At 43.4% G+C, this 23,021-nt stretch overlaps 1 protein-coding gene across 2 annotated transcripts in view; it reads right to left on the bottom strand.

The window, feature by feature from the left end:
• Npsr1 (neuropeptide S receptor 1) overlaps positions 1 to 23,021 on the bottom strand; it is a 190,628-nt gene that overhangs the window by 3,385 nt on the left and 164,222 nt on the right. For both annotated transcript variants that reach the window (XM_005346956.2, XM_013346224.2), the window contains 2 exons: positions 11,500 to 11,576; positions 2,642 to 2,728 (listed from right to left, as the gene is read on the bottom strand). In XM_005346956.2, the coding sequence (XP_005347013.1) occupies positions 2,642 to 2,728; positions 11,500 to 11,576 (164 nt within the window). The remainder of the gene's footprint in view (positions 1 to 2,641; positions 2,729 to 11,499; positions 11,577 to 23,021) is intronic.

The raw sequence follows: 23,021 nt of genomic DNA, 5'->3' as shown, positions 1-23,021 counted from the left end.
TATCTATCATCTATGTACCTATCATCCATCTATCTATCTATCTATCTATCTATCTATCTATCTATCTATCATCTATCTATCTATCTATCTATCTATCATCTATCTATCTATCTTCTATCTATCTATCATCATCTATGTACCTATCATCCATCTATCTATCTATCTATCTATCTATCTATCTATCTATCTATCTATCATCTATCTATCTATCTTCTAACTATCTATCATTTATCTATCTATATCTATCTATCATCTATCTATTTATAATCTATTTGTGTCATCTATCCTTCTGTAATAAAGCTAGCTACCACTTATATATCTGCCATTTCTCTGGATAACACAGGCAAACTCAGAACTGCATAGCCTTGGGTTCCTCTACACCAACCTGCTCCACTTGTATCTTGTCACATCACTGTGACTTTATTTTCTCACCCCCAGAATTTGCCCTAGAGGAGAAGTTCACCACCCACGGACATCCTCATGCAGGGGCAACTATCTTCCATTGTCATTAGATAAAAATTCAGGAACTTGATTCAGAAGTTGGAAAAGAGAAATTAATTCATAATTCCCCCCATAAGTGGACTTGATATCTTAAATGGGAATCATTGAAAAACTTAAGATCACCATCTTTCTGTGTTCTGGGTGGTTAATGCCATTACTGGAACAGTTCTTATGCACCAAGGGCAACACCATTTGTTTTTTTCTCTCTCTCCCTTTCTCCGCCCCCCCCCCCCGTGTGTGTGTGTGTGTGTGCACGCAAATTTGTGTATGTGTATTTTATAAGATTGTCAGTCCTTCCTAATATTAGAGCTAGAAGTTCATAAGTCAATATTTTGTCTCATGTTTGTTTGGAATTGTCAACTTGGCACTTATGAGATACTGTAGTTTGGAGAGCTAACTATTTTTATAGATACGCATGAATATTTTAATAAATATTGAAGCTTTCAGAAATATAGTCCCTTTATGGACAAGATGAGTTTGTTCAATTTGAAGCCTTACCAGGTTTTTTTTTTCTTTTTTGCCTGCTTGGAAAATCAGGTAGTGACAGTAAAACTGCTTGTATTTGTGTGTCTCAATGGAAACATCTGTATTTGTTGTCAGTTGTAGCAGTACAGGTGTAGGCATCTGATTTCTTTATTACTCTTCCAGTGAAGTTGTACCCATATAGTTGCACATAAAAGCTGGCATTGCTCTATTATAAAGCTTTTTAACTTAACTCTTACTCTAGCTAATTATTAGAGTAGTATGTTGACTTTAAAAAAATGCAGTAGTTGTTAATATTGATACTTATCATTTTATGATGGTAAAAGAGCATTAAAAAACATTTGCTACAGATAAGCTATTTCATTATGACAGCATGCTGGCCTGCCCGTGGGCACTCCTGTCTGCAGACTGGACAGACCTCATATGGAATAAAAATTTCTGATTGAACAAGAATACATCAGCTTGGGAATGCATGTTTAAGAGTGTATTTCCTCTCTCATCATCCAGAAAATGGGCATCTGTGATTCTGGCTGTGAAGGCAAGGAATCTTTGCTCTCCTTCAGAAGCCTCTGAAAGAGTTCCTAGAGCTTCGATGAGCCTTGAATGCCCCTGCAGCTCAGCTGGCGTGTGTTGTGTGCCTTTTCTCTGATGGCTTAGCCATGCTGAACGCAGGCTCTTTGGCATTTTGTATTTTAGAAAGGGAGAAAGAGCTATTCTTGTGATTTGACACACAGCTAAGGTCTTTCTGGGGGCTCCTAAGTGCTTCTAAAGGAGCAGAGGTGAGACATATCAGCTAAACAAGAAAGAAACAGCATACATTCCTGCCCTTCTATATCTGCATCCATTTGTTCATTACACAAGTATTAACTCAGTGGTGTATGTGTAACTTAACTTTAGGATAGCATGATTAACTCAAGGGCAAGTCATTGACTTTATGGATTTATAATTGTGTCATGAAAGATATACTTAATATATATAATATATATATATATCCTATATTAAGATATGTCTTAATAAAACTATATTTATGAATGTGTCTCATGCTAGATACAGTTAGAAAACAGGGACAAATCAGCAAGTTGGGATGAAGTGAAAGGAGAGTTATTTAAACATACTCATCAGGGTAGCCTGAGGAGGTGTCATTGTTGGGGAACAAAGTAAGAGGAAGTGAGCCATGCATCTCTCTTACCATTTTTGACAGACAGCAGTACAAACTGATTTTATAGATTCTAAGTACAGGAAGAAAAGAGCAGAAGACAAGAAGTGTGAGGAATATAGGCTTTGGCCATAAGGGAATCATTATCGACTCTGAAATTAAATATCCAGAAGAAGAAGAATGCACATCTACTATTTCATAGGGAGACAATGTCTTAAATGAAGCCTCTGAGTCAAGGGGGGTTTCTTTAGCAGCTCAGTCCTAATCAGATCGTCTAAGAGTGATTCAGACCATGATTTTGGTGGGCAACTATATTCACAGAGAGAGGGATTAGGAGCCAATTATCGGCTCTTAAAGCAACCAGACACACTGATGAATCCTTTCATTGTAATTAAAAGTAGAAGTGCCTGTACCATATTCCTTCCCTGCATGGCCTGGCTATCACCAGTTTGCTTTCAGAGTGGTATTCAGTTGTGTAACACAAGGAGGGATATTTCTTACCGAGGATAATGACGATGCTATACTTGATGGCCTTGATTTTTGCTCTCGAGATGAGCCCTCGGTTGTAGCTGCTGCATAGTTTGCCATCTGTAGACAAGAAGGGTCTTAAAATGGACAAAATGTTAAAAGGACAAGGAAGGTTAGACTTTCAGACCTGCTTATGTTCTGCTCTTCTGGGGCGATCTTAGACTTGGATGGTTCAGGGATGGCTGCTAGGACCTGTTCAGTTTGCAATCTAATGCAAATGCCATGAGGTGCCCACACTCTCTCTTAGAAGATAAGGTCAGGCCACTGAAACAGCCAAAGCTGGAATTAGAGCACAGAGCAGCAGGGGGTGGATCCTACTTGTTGAGGGGTGCTCTCAGGCTTGAGCTGTGCTGAGTCACCCATAAAGTCACTGCAGTTACCCCTAGAATGGCTTCTGCAGACCAGTTCACTGAAACTCTGCTCTCTGTAAAGCCCAAGACACAAGACACAGCCACGTCTGAACCGGCGCATAAACTCTAGTCATACGGGACTGCCATCTGAGGGCGAGATGGTCATGGGAGGACTGTGAGAATCTGTGGAGGGGGCTTTGTTATGGTTCAAGTCCATGAATTAAAGGATCAAAAATGTGTGCTGAATAAGTAGATACCTTCTTCTTACAATCGCGTTATTACATAGTTATTAAACTATGGTTGATTGAGATGCGCAGAAAGTGCAATAGATGTGATGAAATGAGTGAAGAGAAGGGGATTGGCAGACGGAAGATTGGCCACAGGACCCCTTGCCAGAAGGATTTATTGCTCTCAGAACTTCCCATCTCATAGGACATGAAACCTTTACACACACTCAGGGAATAAACATCGGGAAAACGTGGGAAAGTTGTCTAAAGTTCCTAGTCTTGGTTTCCTAATTTGGAAATTAAAACTGTATCCCAGGTGACAACCTCTCTGCTGGCATACCACTTTGTCACTTGGCTTGAATTATGTTTTAACAGTGTTTCGGGACAAAAGGGAGCTGTCTTTATAGAGGAAAACTGACAGTATTACTACCCTAGACAGTCTATTATACAATGGTGTTGCCATAGACAGCAGGAAATTATCAGGGTGAGATTATCTCCACAGGGGCAGGGAAAGATGGTAGCAGATCAAATTATGTCTTTCGAAGTGTCCCCACACGCCGGCCCAAGGTAACAGCTGGTCCCTAAGCAGTGTGGCTTTGAAAACTTAATTTGTCTTTCAGGAAAGTTTTTGAGAATGACATTTGTGCTCTGAAATCTTTTAAAATGGAAAATCTCAACACTTTCCACAGGGCGACTGGATGACAATATCATCAACTCCCTGCCCTCTGGATCTCCCAATGAGATCAGTGAAAATCATCTTTAATGTGACCACTCCAGCAAAGGCAAAGCCTCCAGCTTCACAGACAGCTCTTCAAAGAGAGCTGAGTTACAGGATACAGGTAATTCCCCTTTATTGGGAGATAAAAGGATTATTTCTACTCAGGACTCGGCACTGAGCTGGACTGAAAGCAGTGGAATTCAGCTCTCACTGGCTGAATGGCTTGTACAGCTGGGAGGAGCGGGCTCACTGGATCCGAAGCTGGAAGAAGCATGCTTGCTAACCCTGCTTCCGTTCCAGGGTGCAGCCGTAGTGGGGTCACAGCAGAGGTTTGGTTTTCATTGGGTCAGCTCCAGTTTTTAATCTTCCCAAGGACACAGGCTCCTTTCAGAGTTACCAGGTTCTCATTATTTCTTGTTTGCTTGCTTATGTAATTCTATAATTTTTCTACTTTTTCTTTAAAGATTTATTTATTTATTTATTTAATTTACTTATGCATGAGTGCTCTGTCTGCGTGGACACCTTCCTGCCAGAAGAGGGCATCAGATCTCATTACAGATGGTTGTGAGCCAGCATGTGATTGCTGGGAATTGAACTCAGAACCTCTGGAAGAGCACTAGTTCTTTTAACGGCCGAGCCATCTCCTCAGCCAATAATTATATAATTATTACTGTGGAGAACAGAATGTGAGTGCTGTGATGAATGTACGGAGTCAGGGAACATGTGGGGTTGGATTTCCCCTTCCACCTGTACGTGAACTCAAGGGGTTGACTCAGGTTGAGAAGAAGGCATCTTTAAACACTGAGCCATCTCGCTGGCACAGAATCCCATTTGCCATGTGATCCCAGCCCTTGGATCTGGGTACTGGTCCTCTGGAATCTGCCCGCCATGCCACTGAAACAGCACACTCTGGAACTTTGAATGGAGTTGAATTTCCTTCCTGTTGCATAGGGAGGCTCCCCTCCCCCACCAGGACCTGGAATGTGGGCAGGAGGTTTGCTTGTGACAAGGAAGTCTAGTTCAGAAATATTTTAAAACAAGTTTTATGTGTTGAAATTTTGTGCACTTCAGGTTGATTTTTTTAAATGAATATTTTGAAGATTTTAAAGCTTATAATCAATTTTGATCAACAAGAAATTTTCATCCACAAACATAACCCAGCTGCCCCTGGAGCCCTCAGCTAAAGGCTTTTGTCTCCATGGCCTGTTTTCTCAACTATGGGATGGGCCGTCTCCTTTCCAGGGTCCTTCTGGGGCTAGTTTTTCTGACAAACACAAGCGTATATCTGAGAATATGCCCAGATCTTCCCCGGCCACCATATTCCCAGGCGGCCACTTTGTCTTGGTCAGGTCTGTATTGTTGCTGCTGCTCTGGGAAGCTTTTCCTACACCCCAGCCCCCAGTTCTCCACTGAGACACTCCTGTGGAGAGGTCCTGGCTTTGGCAGCATCTGTGCAACAGCTGCAGCCTCTTTAGAACCACCCTGGATGCTCTCTGAAGATGCTCGTGCCCATGTGCAGCCACCGTTCCCTGCTCTCTGCTTCAAGACTCTGGATCTCATTCAGCCCGTCCATCACAGATTGATCAACATCACTGCCCATTCTGGGGCTGCCTGCTCTCAACCTTCTGCTACCAGCTCCCGGAGCAACGGCTTCACTTTCTGAGTTCTGTTGTTGCAGGGGCTTGAGTAGAGTTGAGGAATCTTCCAGGACTTTAGGCATCTTGAGGATCACATCCAGCTCCCTCCCACCCCAGTGACCACAGTAAGGAGTGTGATTATGCCAGAATGTTCCAGCTGACCCAAAACTTACATAGCCTTTTGACCTTAAATCCCTCGGAGAACTTCTGTCCCTTTCTCTAGTCTTGGACTGTGCCTACCCACCCAATTAGCTTTCTTGTCTGAGGCTTTTCTCGGGTTTTTTTGTTTGTTTGTTTGTTTGCTTGCTTTTTGTTTGTTGTTTTTTACCTCTAACAGGAAGTAACACCAGTGTCTGAGGGAGTGTCAACAAACTCACAGGTTATTTGTTTTTGTACTCTGCCCTTCAATTTAGGCAAAGAGCTCTAGTGCCAAGGGATCCATGCCCTCTTCGGGCCCTCCTGGGTACAAAGCATACTCCTAGCACACATACACACATGTGGGGAAATACTCAAACATATAAAATAAAAAAAAACCAAATATTTTAACATTTTAAATACTGTTTTGTTAAGGGTACTCATGTTTCAGAGTTAATATAGCTGCTAGAGTTACCCTTGCCGTAGCAGACATTGGTACTGTATATGTAATGCTGCCTTCATAGAAACACAAAACACAGCCTGGCGGTGGTGGTGCACGCCTTTAATCCCAGCACTTGGGAGGCATAGGCAGGCGGATCTCTGTGAGTTCGAGGCCAGCCTGGTCTACAAGAGTTAGTTCCAGGACAGGCCCCAAAGCTACAGAGAAACCCTGTCTCAAAAAAACAAAAACAACAACAACAACAACAACAACAATAACAACAAAAAAAAAAAGAAAAGAAAAGAAAAAAAGAAACACAAGACACTGATCAGCCAGTGACAGGAAGCTGGGATACTGTGATCTGTTTGCTGGACGAGCCACATGCTGAGCCTGGCAAGAGGATATGTGTTCCCACTCCATCAGAGCACAGGAGGTGAGGGGGGTAAACTGAGTGCTAACAGTGGATTAGCTTGATTGTTATTGTATTGATTTGGTACCAGCCGTGTTTAGGAAGGAACCGGAGAAAAAGAAATGAGCTTCGATTGGAGTTGGTTGACTTAATAAGGACAATAAAGGAGATAGAGAAAGTCTCCACATTTCTCATCATGTGGAGCTGTGAGCAACAACTGTCTGCTCTGCAATGGATGTATTTCTCATGTGGCCTCTTAGGAAGTGAAAATACAAAGCAACCTTGAACCAGCCTTTTCTAAATGTGCACATTCGGACAGGAACAGCCCGTTCCCAAATGAAGCCATTAACACTGAGAAATTGGAACAACAACCACAAAAATACCTCTTCAAGATTTAACCTTGAGGCAAAGATCAAACCAAGGACTTGGCTTCCCCCTTGTTGCTTCAGAGGCCTCAGGATGGATCCATTGAGTGGAGGGATGGGGACTGAAAAGGGAAGAGGAGCAAGGTTTAGATCTGAGGATTGGCTATGGCTGCCAGCCTGTGAGGCAGACGAGAAGCAAACAGATCAACAGTCTGAGGCAGGCATAAGGAGTGTTACTGCCGAGCAATCCAAAAAGCATTAAATTTGTGTGCATGCCAGCCCTTAGATTTGCCAGATCATTTTCTAAACCAATTCTGTGTGTAGACAGTTGTATCTACTTGAGAATTAAATCCACACTTCCCTAGTTATTGATGGAGCTCTGAGTTTGGTTTTCCTTTCTGATAAATGCCTGTTCGTGCTTTGCTGAGTTTTTTTTTTTTTAACATGTTATTGGCTTTAAAATCCCCTTTTGAAATGGCTCTGTAGGAGTTGCCCATGCATTCTCTCAGCTCATCTTTTTCTAGGCCACTCATGGAGTGTGCACACTGGCTTTCACAATGCGGACGCCGTCAAACTAATGCACTCTCACTTGCAATTTAAGTTAGCATGCATCTTGTCTGTAACATCTTTGATTTTCCAGCATCATAAAGATATCACCTAACTTTTGTTTAAAAATTTAAAAACATATTTTTATATCTAAGATTCTAATTTCCCTGGAGTTATGTTTGTCTGTAGATTGAAGTAAAGTTTTAATTTATTTCCCCATGACCTTCTGATATATGTCAAGAACTATGTATGTATAGATCTATTTTGGGCCATATTATTTTCTACTGTTATCTATTTTATGTCAATGTCTTTCTACTCACAGCTTTGACTTTAAAATAATCTTATATTTGGCACAGAAAAACATTCCTACTTTTTTCTATTTTTTTTTCAGGAATAATTTGGATTTTCTTGGCTCCTGAACTTTTCTGTCTTATAAACGTCTACCAGACTCAAAAAATGTTTTAATTCTCCTTTGATGGGAATTGTATTAGTTTGCTGATTAGCTGGGACCAGCCAACATATTAACGACATGGCATCGTGCTAGCTACGAAACTCCACAATAGTCATCTGCTCATATCTTTGCTTTCCCTCATGGGTTTTTCTAGACATAAGTAGAAAGGTGTTGTGTCCTCAGCTGGTTCTGAGAGCACTATGAAGCAGAACTTCAGCCTGGTACCTAATCTAAAGGTTTTTTTCCCTCTCTACCTCATTCTGCCTCATAGAATTTGAAACCTGCCATTTGACACAGTATTGATCACATCACACCCACAAAGCCATAATGGGGAGACCCAGTTCTCTCCATAAATGTTATACCTTGTCAGTTTCATGGCTTGCCCCCCCCCCAGTCTCCCATCCTTGTGCAGTAAATGCCCTCACCATAAGGTACAGTTTGTCCCAGACTTCAAATGCACATGACTGTGTGAAAGCTTATGTTTGTGGCCTACAGCATCTGTCTGTGGGAAAGCCTTTCGGTCATTTATGAAACTGTTTCCTTTCTGTTTTCTTTGAGTCAACCCCTGGGTGGGAAAAAGCAAACACACTTGTCAGCAAGAAGAAGGGCTCCACACTAAGGACGACTTGGGCTTGGCAGACAGTGTTTACAAAGCGAGCTTCTGTTCACACTAATCTTAGCCAATGTACCTTGTTGATGAGCATTAACCCTGGCATGCCAACACTGCTGGAGACCCCGTTACCAGCCAGCTCCTGAGAGCCTTGGCTGTTCTGATACACGGGACGTCAAGGAAAGTCCATTGAGGAATAAAATTCAGACAGGATAAACTCTGGAGATTGCAGCTAGCCTCATTCTGGAAGGAGATCACAGAGGGTGACAAGCTGAACACAGGTGTAATAGAGATTTAAAATTATATTAAGTAATGAAAACTGACAGTAGCCATTTCTAATTTAGAGCAAGGCAATGTTGGGCATATTAGTGGACATATGTAGAGAGCCACACCTGATGGCAATGTAGAGAGCTGCGTGGAGCCACCTGATGGTACTGGCTCCCGCCCTCTGGGATCCCGAAAGCGAGTGCTCTTTATGATAATCAACTCCTATGGCTAAGGCCTGACCTATGCTATGATCACGCAATGATTATCAGCTGCTTGCATATGCATGAGCCTATGGGCAGTGCCCACCTGGCAGTTAGGGGTTGGCAGCCAATGCCTACTTAAAGGCTGGGAGAGGTTTGCCCGGAGAGAGAGGGGAAGAGAGAGAGAAGTGTAAAAAGTCCTGGAATAAAACTGCAGTGAGAAGAGCTCCGGTGGTCACGTCATCCTTGCGGGACGAGGGTGGCCGTGATAGACATATATCTCTAAGTTGCTTTGTACTGACTCAGTCCTGGAGGTTGGGGAAGCCCAATGTCATCACTAAAATATACAACAGAAGGGAGATAATAAGAGGCCCTACAGAGAGAAAGGAGCTGGCTGACAGTGATGGGGAGGCTTGCTGAAGATCACCCCAGATCTCTGCCTTTGTGTGGCTTGCTCCTTTTTTCTGATTGGTGAACTCAAGGAAAATGCAGTAAACTTCACCATAGATCATTGGGTGAGGAGTGTAGGCAACAGAAGAGCTATTGGGGGTATGAACAGGAGGGTAAGGACTCAGAGGGACAGGCAGGGACAAACACACCAACCTTTTGTAACGGGCAGAAATCACAGGATAGAGGATTAAAATATTGGTATCCTAGCTACCTCAATCAAACCAGACTCTCACCTTCAAATAGAGAACAAAGCTTTAGAGATAAGGGGAGGCTTCTCCTTGGGAGTGCTGTGGGCGGTATGCTGGACGAAGATCTAGAGTTTGGATTTTTAATAAAAACGCTCGGGAGGGGGTAAATTCGGGCTCGTTAAAAAGCCATTTATCGCTTCTCTTTCTTTAATTTCTTTCCTTGTGGGAGATGAACGGGCTTAAAGGAAAAAGCATGGGTGTCCTAATCAGTGACATGCACTTGAATCCTGGTCATGTCACCATGTGCCACATATAGAAACTGCAATTCGTCTCACTGTTGAGCCCCCTTTTATCTGCATAATACCACCTTGAAAGCTGGACAGGGATTAGAGAGGTAACAAAAGGAAAGGACTCCAGTGGCCAACAGAAGATGTTCTGTCTCTCCCTCTGTCCTGTCTGTGTCACTGGGATATAGGATCTAAGATTTGTGTCTATTGTCCTATACTGCTTCTACCAAACAGGAGAACACAGCAGAACACACCTGCATTAAGATGGAGATGCCAAGATTTGCATACCTCTTCAAATTCTCTAGGGAAAGAGACACAAATGCTCATATCCGATAAACCTTGTGGATCCTCTTGGCTATCTCCTATCACATGAGCTAAGACACTTCTACTGTGTTAAACCAAGTTCTATATATGGCTGGTGCAGAGTTAGGGAGCTCAAGTCCAAACAAAGATTAGAAAAATAATCTAATGCAGATACTCATTTACCTCACTGGAGCCTTAAAAAGTCATTTGACTTTGTAAAGTGGCATGGCTTGCAGTGATAGATCTGCAGCAGAAGCCAACTTCTTCCAATGTTTTATATAGTACTTAGTGGTTGCTATTTGAGTTCAGATGGTGTGTGTTGTGCTGTGTTGTGTGTATGTGTGTGTGTTTTATAGTATATAGAAGTCTAGGTGTGTGAACATCTGTAGATGTTTTGTACATGTGGGCCTATGGGGTATGTGCTTGTGTTCATGTAAGGGATGAGAGGAACATGGGGCCTAAGAGTGGTTTCATTCTACATAACTGCCACATTATAGCAAGGCTGGAAACCTGTTTTCTTTCTGGCTCATCTGTTTTTTGGGTCTTTTCCAGTGCATCCTAACCACATAGTATTCCTAGAGGTGCCCTGCAACTAAGTTCAGTGAAATGGAATTTAGGGAAGGGCTCTCTCTTGCCAGTCTTGTTTGGGCTAGCATATCAGGGAAGGCATGTGGACTGAGCTGTGCGTGACGTCAGGGCTAAGATCATCCTCTAATCAGATGGTAGATTTACCCATTTCTAAATCCAAGCCAAGCAGAGAAGCCAATCTTCAAGCTTGGTAGGCATGTTGTGCTCTCAAAGTTCTTTGTGCCTGGAACACATTTAGGGTGACTCCCCATACTGCCTTAAAAGTTGCTTCAAGGGACTTTGCTTGTATGACTGGACAAGTTCCAGGTGCCCTCTCCCTTCTCCTATGTGTATTTTTTGCATTTTAATTAATTAATTAATTGCTTATTCGTGTGGGGTTCAGCAGACAACTTTCTGGACTCCATTCTCTCTTTCTACCATGTCAATTCTGGGTGTTGAACTCATGTCCTCTGACTTGGCAACAAGTGCCCCTACATCCTGAACCACATCTCTCCAGCCTTCTCCAGGAGTTTTCAGGGAAAGACAGAACCCTCTGAGCAGATTTTGGGGTCTCCGTTGTTGGGTCCCGCTGGAACCAAGCACGCCTGTGGATCCAGGCAGCCGCAGCTCAGCCCGCTAGAGGAGAAGAACCGCAGGAGGGTTGAGAGAGTCAGAGCCTTACCCAAGCAGTTGGAAATCACCGTCTCTTGGGCTTTGCTTTTAATCCAAATAGTTCGGATCACAAGGCCATAGATGACACTGTAGAACGAACCACAGGGAACATTAACATGGTTGATCAGTTCCTTGTGTGAGGATCCAGAGGGGCTACCACTCCCGTTTCCCCTTGGGAAAGGTACCCTGGAGGGTTCTCAGCCATTCCTGCCAGCTATGCTTGCTGTTCTGAAGGACTATATGAGTCAGTTGAATGGAGCTGCTAGTGTGTTAAATGAAGAGATGAAGACATAGAGGAGATAAATAATTTAGATATTCAACAGTGCAGCACGGATTATAATTTGAACACTATAACCTTTGGAGGTAGAAAGACCTAGGATTATGTACATGTCAATGCATATGTTATTGAAGTTTAGTTACTTTTGACACTTTCAAGGGACTGTGTGTGGCGGGAGGGGGTGTGTGGAGACCTGTGGTTGACACCAGCAGTCATCCACCTATTTCTCTTCTACCTTTTCAATGAAGTTGGCTTTCTAAACCCCAGATTAAGACATGGTTTGTTTCTCTGGTCAGCTTGCTTTTGAGAAACCCCTGTAGACCTTGGAGTTCCAAGGCTGGAATTATAGAGGGACCTCGCAAATGCTAGAAAAATGTCTATTATGTAGCTCAGGCTGGTTTGAAGCACATGGTCCTTCTGAATACTCTATAAAGCCTGGGATTACAGGAATATGGTAGCATATCCCCTCACAATAGGCCAGCCTCTGTGTCCCTCCATTGTATTCTTGCCATAGTGTGATCTTGTCTCCTTGGGTTTAATAGGGACCTGTTACTTGCCTCAACTAAATTCTTGCAGTCCCTAGGGTTACACAGAATGGAACAATCGTCTAACTCCATATTTCTCAAGGCAAGGCTGCCTTTAATCCTGAAGTCCAAGTGAAATTAATTCTGCAAAAATAGGAGAGAGCTTGGAAAGACCCTTTCTGAGTTGTACCTCCAGCAACCTTCCACACCTACTAAGCCCCTTGATGATCACTTACCCATTACAGATCCAGTTAATCTTGTCCAGGCCCCAACAGAGACACTGCATGCTGGAGATCTATACTGTTTCAACGCACTAAGCTTGTGATAACTTGTTATACAGTAATTGATAACCAACACTCAAAGCCCGAGTTGAGAGTCTGTAGCGCACACCTCTTGAAATTTAGTGTCAAATGTGATTATATTTAAAGAGCTGAGCATGCATAGGGCTTGCATATCAGTGGACTTAAGAGTGCAATTTCCCTTCTTCTTGCCCGAATCCTGAGTTTTCCACATTCCATCACACCCCCACTTCTCCAGTGATGAGGTCTGTGCCAGCAGAATGTCAATAACACACACACATCAGCAAATTTTGTGTTTCACATCTCCTTTGATAAATACAAGAATTTCAACTCTTCTTAACACCATTTGACACTTAAAAGTTTACTGAACACGTCGACTAAAAACTTTGGGAAAGCACTGCTTTATTTTTAAACTGCATAATCTTTCCTCTTGAGAATTGGTAGTTAAAAAAAAAATCAGAGTTCCAATTTGTAGTAGCTGACAAAGCACTAATGGATTCTAATGGGCTTTAGACTATAACTTAATTAATGATGATGTTAAAACTTTGTTTCTTAATGCTTTTTTCATTCTTGCTCTGGGAGCTCCTCTTAGTGCCCCAGGGACCCCCAGGTCTTGGTGCAGCATTCTCTTCCTTCTCGTTCTACCGTCTAGGGATTTTCCGGTACTCTATGGCCCCATTAAGGGAAAAGATGAGAGAAGGTTAGCAGTGAGGCTTTTCTTTGTTCTAAATGAAACATTGCTAGATCAGAACTCAGTTCCCAGGAGAAGGCAGCACAAGGTGTCTTAGTTTCTTTTCTAGTTGTTACCAAAGATCTGAGAAGCAGCAGCCTCAGGGAAGAAGGGTAGATTTGGACTCTCGGTTTAAGGAGAGGGCATGGAGACCAGAATAGCCCACAGCTCTGTGACTCTGTCAGCAGTCACGAGAGGCTGCTTGCTCAGTTCAGAGATGGAACAGGAAGTAAGGTTGGGCTCTATCCTTAAGAACCCCCACTCCATCCCCTCCAAGATCTGCTTCCTGCAGTCTCATTTCATCTGCCAGAAGTTCCACAACCTCCCTGAAGAGAAGGAAACTACATGGGCCCAAAGAGAAGGGGACATTGTGTGTGTGTGTGTTAAACCACAACTCAAGGTGAGGTCGTGACCCGAAGACATTAATGCTGTCTGGCCATGATCCCAGTATTTAACTCATTGCTAATTCAAACGTTACTAACAATGAGTCATAAACATGATGGAAAAGTTCAGAAAGGTCATATAAGCTAATGACTTGGGTCTAGGTGACGCCTCTTCTACTTATAGGCAATCAGAGGAGCATAAAGCCAAGACTGTCCCCGATAGCCAGCTAGACAAATGGAACCACAGCTTATGTATCTTTGTTATTTATTGTTCCAGGCAAGCTGCTTCTTAGAGCAACAGTCGCTGCTCAGGAATGTCTTCTTTGTAGTTTTCTCCATTTTTTCTCAACTTTTCCATCTAATTAGTGACCAAATGCTGTGGGCCGTCCATTTACAGTGACTCCAGAACCTGCACTTCCTCTCCGCACTCTTCGGAAGTAGTACAAAGCTTTGTAATCTCTCTCTTTTTCTTTTTAGAAAAAAATCCTTTTACGTTGATAAAATATACTCAGATTACATTTTAATCCTTCTAATTAAATTGTTCTGTAACAATAGGTGTAGTCAAACTGCTGTATGACTGTCATTGCTGCCTGTCTGTAGAATTTTTCATCTTCTCTGATGTTTTATTACTGTTCTAGTTTTGTGAGGAGACACCATGACTAAGACAACTTATAAAATAAAGCACGGAGCTGGGAGCTTTCTAACAGGTTTTGGTGCTTGGTCTGTGATTATCATGGTGGGAAGAAGAGACACATGGTGATGGAGCAGAAGCTTTACATACTGATCCACAGGCAACAGTCAGAAAGACACTGTGCCTGGAGGGGGCTTTTGTAACCTCAAAGCCCACTACCAGTGGCACATCTCCTCCAAGGGCACGCACTCTTCCTAATCCTTCCCAAACAGTTCCACCACCAACTGGAATCAATCATTCAGATGTATGAGTCTATGGAGGCCATTCTCATTCAAGCCACCAGATCAATCAAACAAAAGCAGGAGATGCTCCATGAATCTGCATAGTGTCCCTTTGTGGGAACCATGCTAATCTCCTCAACTTTAGTCCAAGTGCTCTAGAAACACATGCACCTTCTAATCTCTTCCCTTGTAATATCATAATCTTTAAACACCTCTCTTCTGCTGCCATAGCCAGAGACCACAGCAGCATCAGTGATGGTGATGTAGGCTAGAAAGCTGCTCTCCAGCCAGACTCCTGGCTGCACCTGAGCAAGCTCGTTTCCCTGAGACACTATCACTCTCAGGACATCAAATCTCTCCATTACTTCCTCACTTCATTACAACCTCCTGCTCTTACCACCTCATTGCTTCTTGGCAGATCTTTGTCTTGGGTTTCTCAGCCAATAGGAGCAGGACAACCAAATGAGTATGGGTCCTCCTTTCCGGAATAGGAGGCTTGGGTAAGAATGAGTTCCAGGGTTTTCCATCCCTCTTTGTTCTGTCCCTGGGATACATTTTCTTTTGTCTCTTTGTAGTCCATATTGTTCTACATGCTACTTTGCAGAGAAACACTCCCTGCCCTGTTCTTTTTTCATAGTCAGCTTTTCTTCCTTGGACCATTCTGTTGGACAAACACAGGCTGTGTAGAGCCTTGTCTACTGCAGTCCAGTGCTGAAGGTCATGCAGCCCAGAAAGGAAATACAGTCTTTGATATTTTGAATACAACTTCTCCTGTGTCTTTCATTTCAGTAACTCTCTCAGGAGACTTAAACTTCTTGAAGGCATGAAAACTGAAGGACTTCTCTGCCTCAGGGCACCCCTGCCCTCTAACTATCTGTTTACTTCATGATCTATAGAAGGCAGTCTAAACAGCCCATTGTTCTTTATGGAATGCAGAGTCAATGTAGGATTGTGGATATTCTAGTAGTCACTAGACTCAGGCTTGCAGGTCCCATTCCGACAATGCCAGGGATAAGCTTTATGCCTTCACTCTGGATCAGAATGACGAGAAACATCAGAAGTCACATGGTTTGTGCTTTCACAGGTGATTCTGCACTAGCACAACAGAAACTCTGGGCCCCCAGAAGAACAACAAAATGAAATGGCTGATTACACTTTTCGAAGTTGAATTCGGTCCAATATATATAATTTGTTTACATTTGTGCAAATAACAGAAAGAAAAAAAACACACGTATATGTTTTGTTTATGTACAATAAAGTCCTGGGAGGCCACAGACTAACAGCACACATTTGTGCTTCCAAGGGCAAGGAGCTGGCTAGAGGAAGATCTCTGCTTTTTATTTCATACCCATATGTACTCGTGAGAAATGTAAAAGAAACGTACTGTCTTTTCTATTACAGGGTTATGTAAGACAATACTCCATTTGAAAAGTATTGTAAAGAAGCCACTTGGCAGAAATTCTAATTCTTGAAATCAACATTTCTATCCAGGGTTTCATCTGGTGCTAAGAGTTGCATCTTGTGTATCAACTGTATCATTTTGAATTAGCCACAGTGTAAGAATGTGAGGCCAAACTCTGACCACTGGGAGTGATGCCCAGGATCCCCTTTGCATTAGGAATAATAACCTAGTGGCTCCCACTGGTTGTGCTTTGCTACTAGATTTGATGCAGCTAAACACTCTCTGCAGAAATAAAACTTATTACCTTGCCAAAATACTTTGGATTGTGCGGTCATTTTCCTAATACTCTGGACTCATTTTTAACTTGCTGAACACTTAAATGTGTAGTCTTGGATATCCATACCAAGCATCAGCCCCAGCTATGGCATGGAGTCAAGATTTAAAAGAGGTAGACAATGGACAGGAAACTTTTGTACTACCCTGGTAAAGAAGTAACAGTCATGCCAGGGTTGCTCACTTGTTCTTGACCTGGTGATACCCTGTTTGGGGTGACTGAATGCCATGGAGGAGAGAATATATCCAGAATAACTCTTGCCATTTATCTCAGGGATGTGGAGATGGGGAAAGAAGTTATGGCTCTTACCTCGTGTCTTAGCCCTCCATCATGGAGGTAATTAATCTGTGGTGAGCCTGCTGTGTCTGTCTCTCCATAAAGCATTCCTTGTTTCATTAGCCCAATCTCTCAATATGGTTCTGGGAACCATATAATAATAGCCTATGCCAACTGTGAGTGTTTTCTTTCTGTTTCATACAAGCTCATATTTTGTGGTTTCACATGTGAGCGATGGGAATAAGAACATAAAACCTCCACTTTCTTGATGACAAAGCTAGGGTTCCACAATTTTGACTTGTCAGAGAGATTAAAATTAAGGCCTGTTTGCTTGGGAAGTTCTGAGCATAGAACAGAGGACCTCGTATTCTGTATAATAAAAAAGTCAACTATGATGCGAGCCTCTCATAAACACTATACCATTTCCTGTCACCACCCACATTTTGTGGTTAGGGCTGCTGGTTATTCCCATACACAGGTAGAGAATGTCAGAGCTGACCACAGCCTTGGCATTAACCATCACGTGGTGCTAGCACACCAACAGAGCACCACAGGCTTCTCTTTGGCATATCTAAGAACTCCATGTGCCACATGTACCTCCTGACATCCTCCTGATGTGTTCCACCTATAGAGCAGGTGTGTCCCTTCTGTAGCTCCTATGGGGCTGTCCACCTTGACTGGTCTTAACCCTCACCGTATCTTGTCTGTTGTTCAGTCTGATGGCTGATCCTGATGGTTAATTGGGTGATATCCAGAATCACTTAGAGATTGGCCTCTGGGCATGCATATTGGGATTATCTGAAAGTGGTTAGTAGGATGGGAAGACTGGTCTACTGTAGGTAAGGTGGAAGTATTTTCTGAGCTTAGATCCTTGACTACATGAAAAGAACACAAAATGAACACAAGAATTCACCACTGTTCATGGGTATGGGTGTGTTCCAGCTGTGTACATGTGTCTGTATCACAAACAAGTCTGATGCTCAAAGAAGCCAAGAGTGGGCCTAGTGCTACAGAAGGTTGTGAGCCACACTCAGGTGCTGGAAATTGTATACTAGATCCTCTGAAAGAACAGTAAGTGCTCTCAGTTGCTGAACCAGCTCTCTAGTCCCTCAATTTGCTTCCTGACTGGGAACACAGCTCCTGCTGCTGTGACATAAGGAACATCATGATGACCTGTAATCCAAAACTGTGAGCCAAAATAAACCTTAAGCTTCTGTCACCAAAAACATGTTGTCCCAGCAATAAGGAAAGTACCTAAGACACACAAGGATATTCTTGAAGCCAGAATGACTTGCCATCGCTGTAGCTCATGTGTAAAGAAATATCTTGGAAAATGAACTTATAAAAAGACATGAGGAATAACAGAGCCATGAGTCTGTCTGTGTGCAGCTGGGGTTGGGAGGGTTGGAGAAAGAATCAGTCTCTGAGAGGGGATGCTGGGACAACTTGTTCCTCAAGGAACTTACAGGAAAACTGAATGTTTTATATCCATAGCTAGTACCAGGCTCCATGGACTCTTAGAATAGAGAAACACTTGAATGGCCCCATCACTTGGTGCCACAGAATTAGCTGAGCTTTTTTACTTATTGTTTGTTTGTTTGTTTTTCGAGACAGAGTTTCTCTGTAGCTTTGGAGGTTGTCCTGGAACTAGCTCTTGTAGACCAGGCTGGCCTCAAACTCACAGGGATACACCTGCCTCTGCCTCCCAAGTGCTAGGATTAAATGCGTGCACTACTACTGTCAAGCAAGCTGAGCTTTTTCTAAGGTTTGCAGGAAAGGGCACTCTACCAGTCTCCATGGTGATGATAAAGCCTGGTGCCATGAAGTATCGAAGAGTTGGGCATCAGGAAGAGAGTTTGTTGGGGCAAACTACAGAAAGCTCTAAAATGGATCACGTAGTTGTGATAACATGTATTTCTCAAAACTGTGGCTGTCCAAGTGTTAAAGTCCCCGGTTTCTTCCACAGTCCCCTATTTCTCTGTAGTGCAGGTTTTTCATGTCAGTTGGGCATCAACACAGAGATGAAGGGAGCAGAGATGAGCCCATTATCAGGCTTCTTGTTAAAAATCGGGGTCTTTTTTCCTGAACATAGTCTCTTCACCTCTTTGGCTTGACCTGGATCATCCGTCTTTGAACTACTTTCATGTCAAGGGGAGGGGCTGCTAAGAGAATCTCGGAGTGGAGGTGGAATGGAGATTGGGCATTCCACACAAACACCCACTGGTCTTGGAGTGAACTAATGAGCATTTTTTTTTTAAAACAGGAAAATTTTCACTACCTGGTAGATCATGTTATTTAGGCTGTCACTTCCTTTCCTGGTAAGATAAGTTGACACAGACCCCATTATTCTCCTTGGCCTTAGGTGTCATGCTCATGACTAGTACTGACCAAGTCTCTGGGGCCCTTTTAGCCACCATGGCCTTGTATTTCGCAGGAACTGTCTTAACATGGGGCTTTCCCACAGTCTGAGCCCTATGGTCCAAGCAAAATAAACTGATTTTTCTCACACACCACAAATCAGTGTTCCATAAATAATGTGCTCTTCCCACCTGCACCTCTGCAATACGACTACAGATCTTTGCTGCCTGCACCTTTGTCTCTGGGAGAGAAAATGATAGGAAGGTGAGAAATTAATTAGGTCACAAGAAATTAAGCACAGCAGAAGTGGAGTGACCACACGCGGGCCAACAGCCTTACTGCAGCAATTAGACAGCTCCACCAAGTGAGCCCTGAAACCACAGGAGTTGTTCCGACCCAGAAAGGCAGAGTTCTGCCTTTGCTGTCAATCATGGTGACTTCCAGCCTGGGGAACAGATTCAGTCCATGATGGAGCTGTGACATCTTTATTCATGCACACACAGCTCTCAAGAGCGTTCGCTGCAGGTGGCATGATGTCTCGCCTTCTCCTTCATTCTTTCCTTGCATATATACTAATAGTTGAGCTATTATACACCCCAAAGTGATGTGAGCATGAAATAATCTGAGATTTCCACGTTAGGAGGACATATGTGAAGTGTATGTGTGTGTGTGTGTGTGTGTGTGTGTGTGTGTGAGAGAGAGAGAGAGAGAGAGAGAGAGAGAGAGAGAGAGAGAGAGAGAAGCATACAGTGGAACTGACACACAGAGAGAGAGATAAGAGACCATGACCCAGGCACACATGTGCCACATTATTGCCGGTTACTATTTGGGCTGCATGGCTCAACTCTTCCAACATTTACCAAATATTTATTGTATGCCAGACTGGGGACCAAGAAAACAAAGACAACAATCTGCATTAATTAGATACTGCCAATTACATCACCCCAAACTATCCCAAGTGTTACTTCTCCCGGAGTTGGCACAGACAACTCTCCCACGGCATGTTGGAAAGGAGAAAGGATGGATATGAAGGAGTTTGGACCAACCAAGGCAGGGTGATCCTGAAACTGCCATGAAGGTTCGTGGGTTACAGAAGTGGGGTGTCATTTGGAAACAGTTAATATGGGGGAGCAGAAGGCACAAGGTGAGTGCATCAGCACTCTGGAGTGGCCAGTGCCAAGTCCTTCAGAATACATTAAAAATGGAGAATGCTGTCTGTTAAGGAATATCTCTAAGGGTATAGAATGGGGGAAATGAAAACCTTTTCACATAAATGATTGTTAGAATATATTTTACTTGAAGAACACAAAAGCAGTACCAAAGCACAAGCATTTCCACCTCTTTTGTAATGAAGGAAATGCAATCTAAAGCAAAAAGAAGAGTTAAATGTGGTGGCTCGCCTCTGTACTCCACCACTTGAGAGGCTGAAATGGGCACTGCAATGAGTTCTAGGCTAGCCTGGGCTACGTGGTGACCTGAGGGATGGATGGTCTGGGTTACAGAATGATGTTTTCTCAAAGTCTCCCACACAATCTCAGTTCTCCCCAACAAAACAAATAAAACACCCCAACCCACAAAATAAAACAACACTAATAACAAGCTAACGAATAAATACCCAAAGAAAGATTACAATACATTTTTTTTGCCTGTTGTCATAGTGAACTTAAAAACATATACTGAGCATGGATTAGGAGTTATGAGGCATGGCTCCTATCACAATGAGTGAGCATCATTGAGCTGTTTCTTAGTATAGGGATGTATGGAATTAAGAGTTTATTTAATTTACATGAAAGAGGTATCAACAACAGAATTAAGTCAGGGGAGGTTAGAATAAAGAAAAAAGAAAGAAGGAAGTCATCGAGAGACAAAAATAGAGAGGGAGAGAAACAGAGATACAGATAGAGACAGAGTTGGAGACAGAAAGAGGGAGTATATAGTCAGTGCAATGTGTGCCTGAGCTTGGCTATGAGGTGGAGGATGCCTTTCCACCTCCCCCAGAGAGAGAAGGCAGTTCTCAGCCTAGAAAGGAGCTTCTGGCTGACCCTCTGGCTTCCAAGAAGCTCAAGGACATGGAAGGTGATCAATAGCCAGGAAGCAGAAGCAGTCGTGATGAAGACCCTGGTATGGTGTGAGTGGCATGAAACCTCCTCTGAAATTATTTCCCAAACAAATTCAGTCTTGACTTTTCAAGCACACTTACAAACCGGGAATTAAGCCATGCTGCTGCAGAAAGCAGCCAAAGGAATGTGGGAACAATGACATGTTAGAGTCACAGATCTCCTGACAAATAAGCCAGGAAAGGGCTACCTAGAGCTGTGCAGGTCTCCTGCTGCAGGCACCTGCCTGGTGGGTGGCGACTCAGGGGGAGTGGCTCCATGAAGGATAGGAAGTTAATCAGGAGTGAAGCCCCACCCAAGCCTCGCCCTGGGACCTGTGCCTGGTACTGAGCTGTGCTGGGCACTCCTACTAGCTTTTCTACTTTAAGCTTCCATTCTCTCCTTTCACGCAGTTCCTTCCAGCACTGCGAAGACTTACCTCAGTGATGTATAAACTTTGACCTTCATCTGGCTACCCAGCCTTCTCTGATTCAAGTTGGTGAAGAGGACAGGAGGAAGTTGAAACAAATGTTAAATGCTGATTTGTCAGTTCGGCAAAGATGACTGGACAGCTACCCACCTCGAATGAGGTAGTGACCTGGCTGTCCTGATCACCACTGATGCCATCTTTAGCTTCCTTTTGCTGTAAGGCAGGCCTTGAGAAAACGTCAGAGCTGGATGGTGAGCTTTGCACTTCCTCCCAGTCTTAGGCTTTCAGGAGACTAAAGATGGCACCGAGCACAAAGCAAGTGATTTTTTCATAATGTCTGGGGACACTTAGGGACAGCCACGCTGACGGTAAGTAAAACAGATGCCCGTTAGAGTAACGAGGTGTATTGTCCTAGCTCACAATTTGAGAAAGATCAAATAAAGAAAGGGTACTACCTTTCTCTGTGCTGGGAGAAGAGCCAAGAGTCTCACATTGTCTATCAGAACTCGAGTTGGTAGAGTGTTGTGCACAGGCACCCACAGTCCTAAAGGTGAGCCGTCTTTGCCCTGGGAATCCTGTTACATGTGTTCTAGACAACGAGGGGTACATTCAAAATTTTAATTACAGGGATTTATTATTATTTCTTTCACTGCCTGTGTACTACCACAACCCAAAGGCTGACTTTGCTTTTCCTCTGACTTGATGATCCATCCTGGTAGGTAAGGGACTCTCAAAAACTTGTGGGTTACCATGGGCCACATGCACAGCTGCCACGGGAGCTCTTTCCACATGCCCCATGCATACAGGCAGGACCACTGCTACCTGAGTGTCTTGCTGTGTGAGTGGGACCCTACCTGGAGCAGGCTTCTGGGGTCTTCTGTGGCCTCAGGACCAAGGGAATATGTTCTGGGACTGATTACCAAGACCTTTTGCAATAAACTGCCCCTCTTTGTTCTTCCAGCCATGGGAGGGAGTCATTACATACTTCTTCCTGGGAGACACGGCCTGCCTGCTCCCTTACTGCCTCCAGCCATTTCTAGCCTTTGGTCACCGTGGAACCCACCTTTCCCCTTCCATTTGCCTTCTCTTTCTGGAGTTCTTTGGTCCTTTAGTGGTAGTGCACAAGCGTCAGGGACCAGTTTTGACAAGTATAGCATCTTCATGCTCTTTACTAACTTTTCTAACCCCCATGCCCCTGCCCTGGTAAGTGGTATATGTGTCAAAACTGGTCCCTGACATACAAGAAGTGCTAGTGACATCAAATCTCAGAGCCATATCCTCAAGTATGTACCCATATACTATTGCATGTTTGTTCAATTTGTTTTAAGTATGTCTGTCTTTCAATTTTCAAGATCCCTGAAGCTATTATTATAATTTGTATTTGAAAGGTCATATGATCAAGGAAAAAGATCAGGGTGTGGCCGGGTGATGGTGGCGCACGCCTTTAATCCCAGCACTCGGGAGGCAGAGGCAGGCGGATCTCTGTGAGTTCGAGACCAGCCTGGTCTACA

The sequence above is a fragment of the Microtus ochrogaster genome, chromosome 5, assembly GCF_000317375.1.
Source record: "Microtus ochrogaster isolate Prairie Vole_2 chromosome 5, MicOch1.0, whole genome shotgun sequence".
Lineage (NCBI taxonomy): Eukaryota > Metazoa > Chordata > Mammalia > Rodentia > Cricetidae > Microtus > Microtus ochrogaster.
This window is presented reverse-complemented; position numbering and strand designations above follow the sequence as displayed.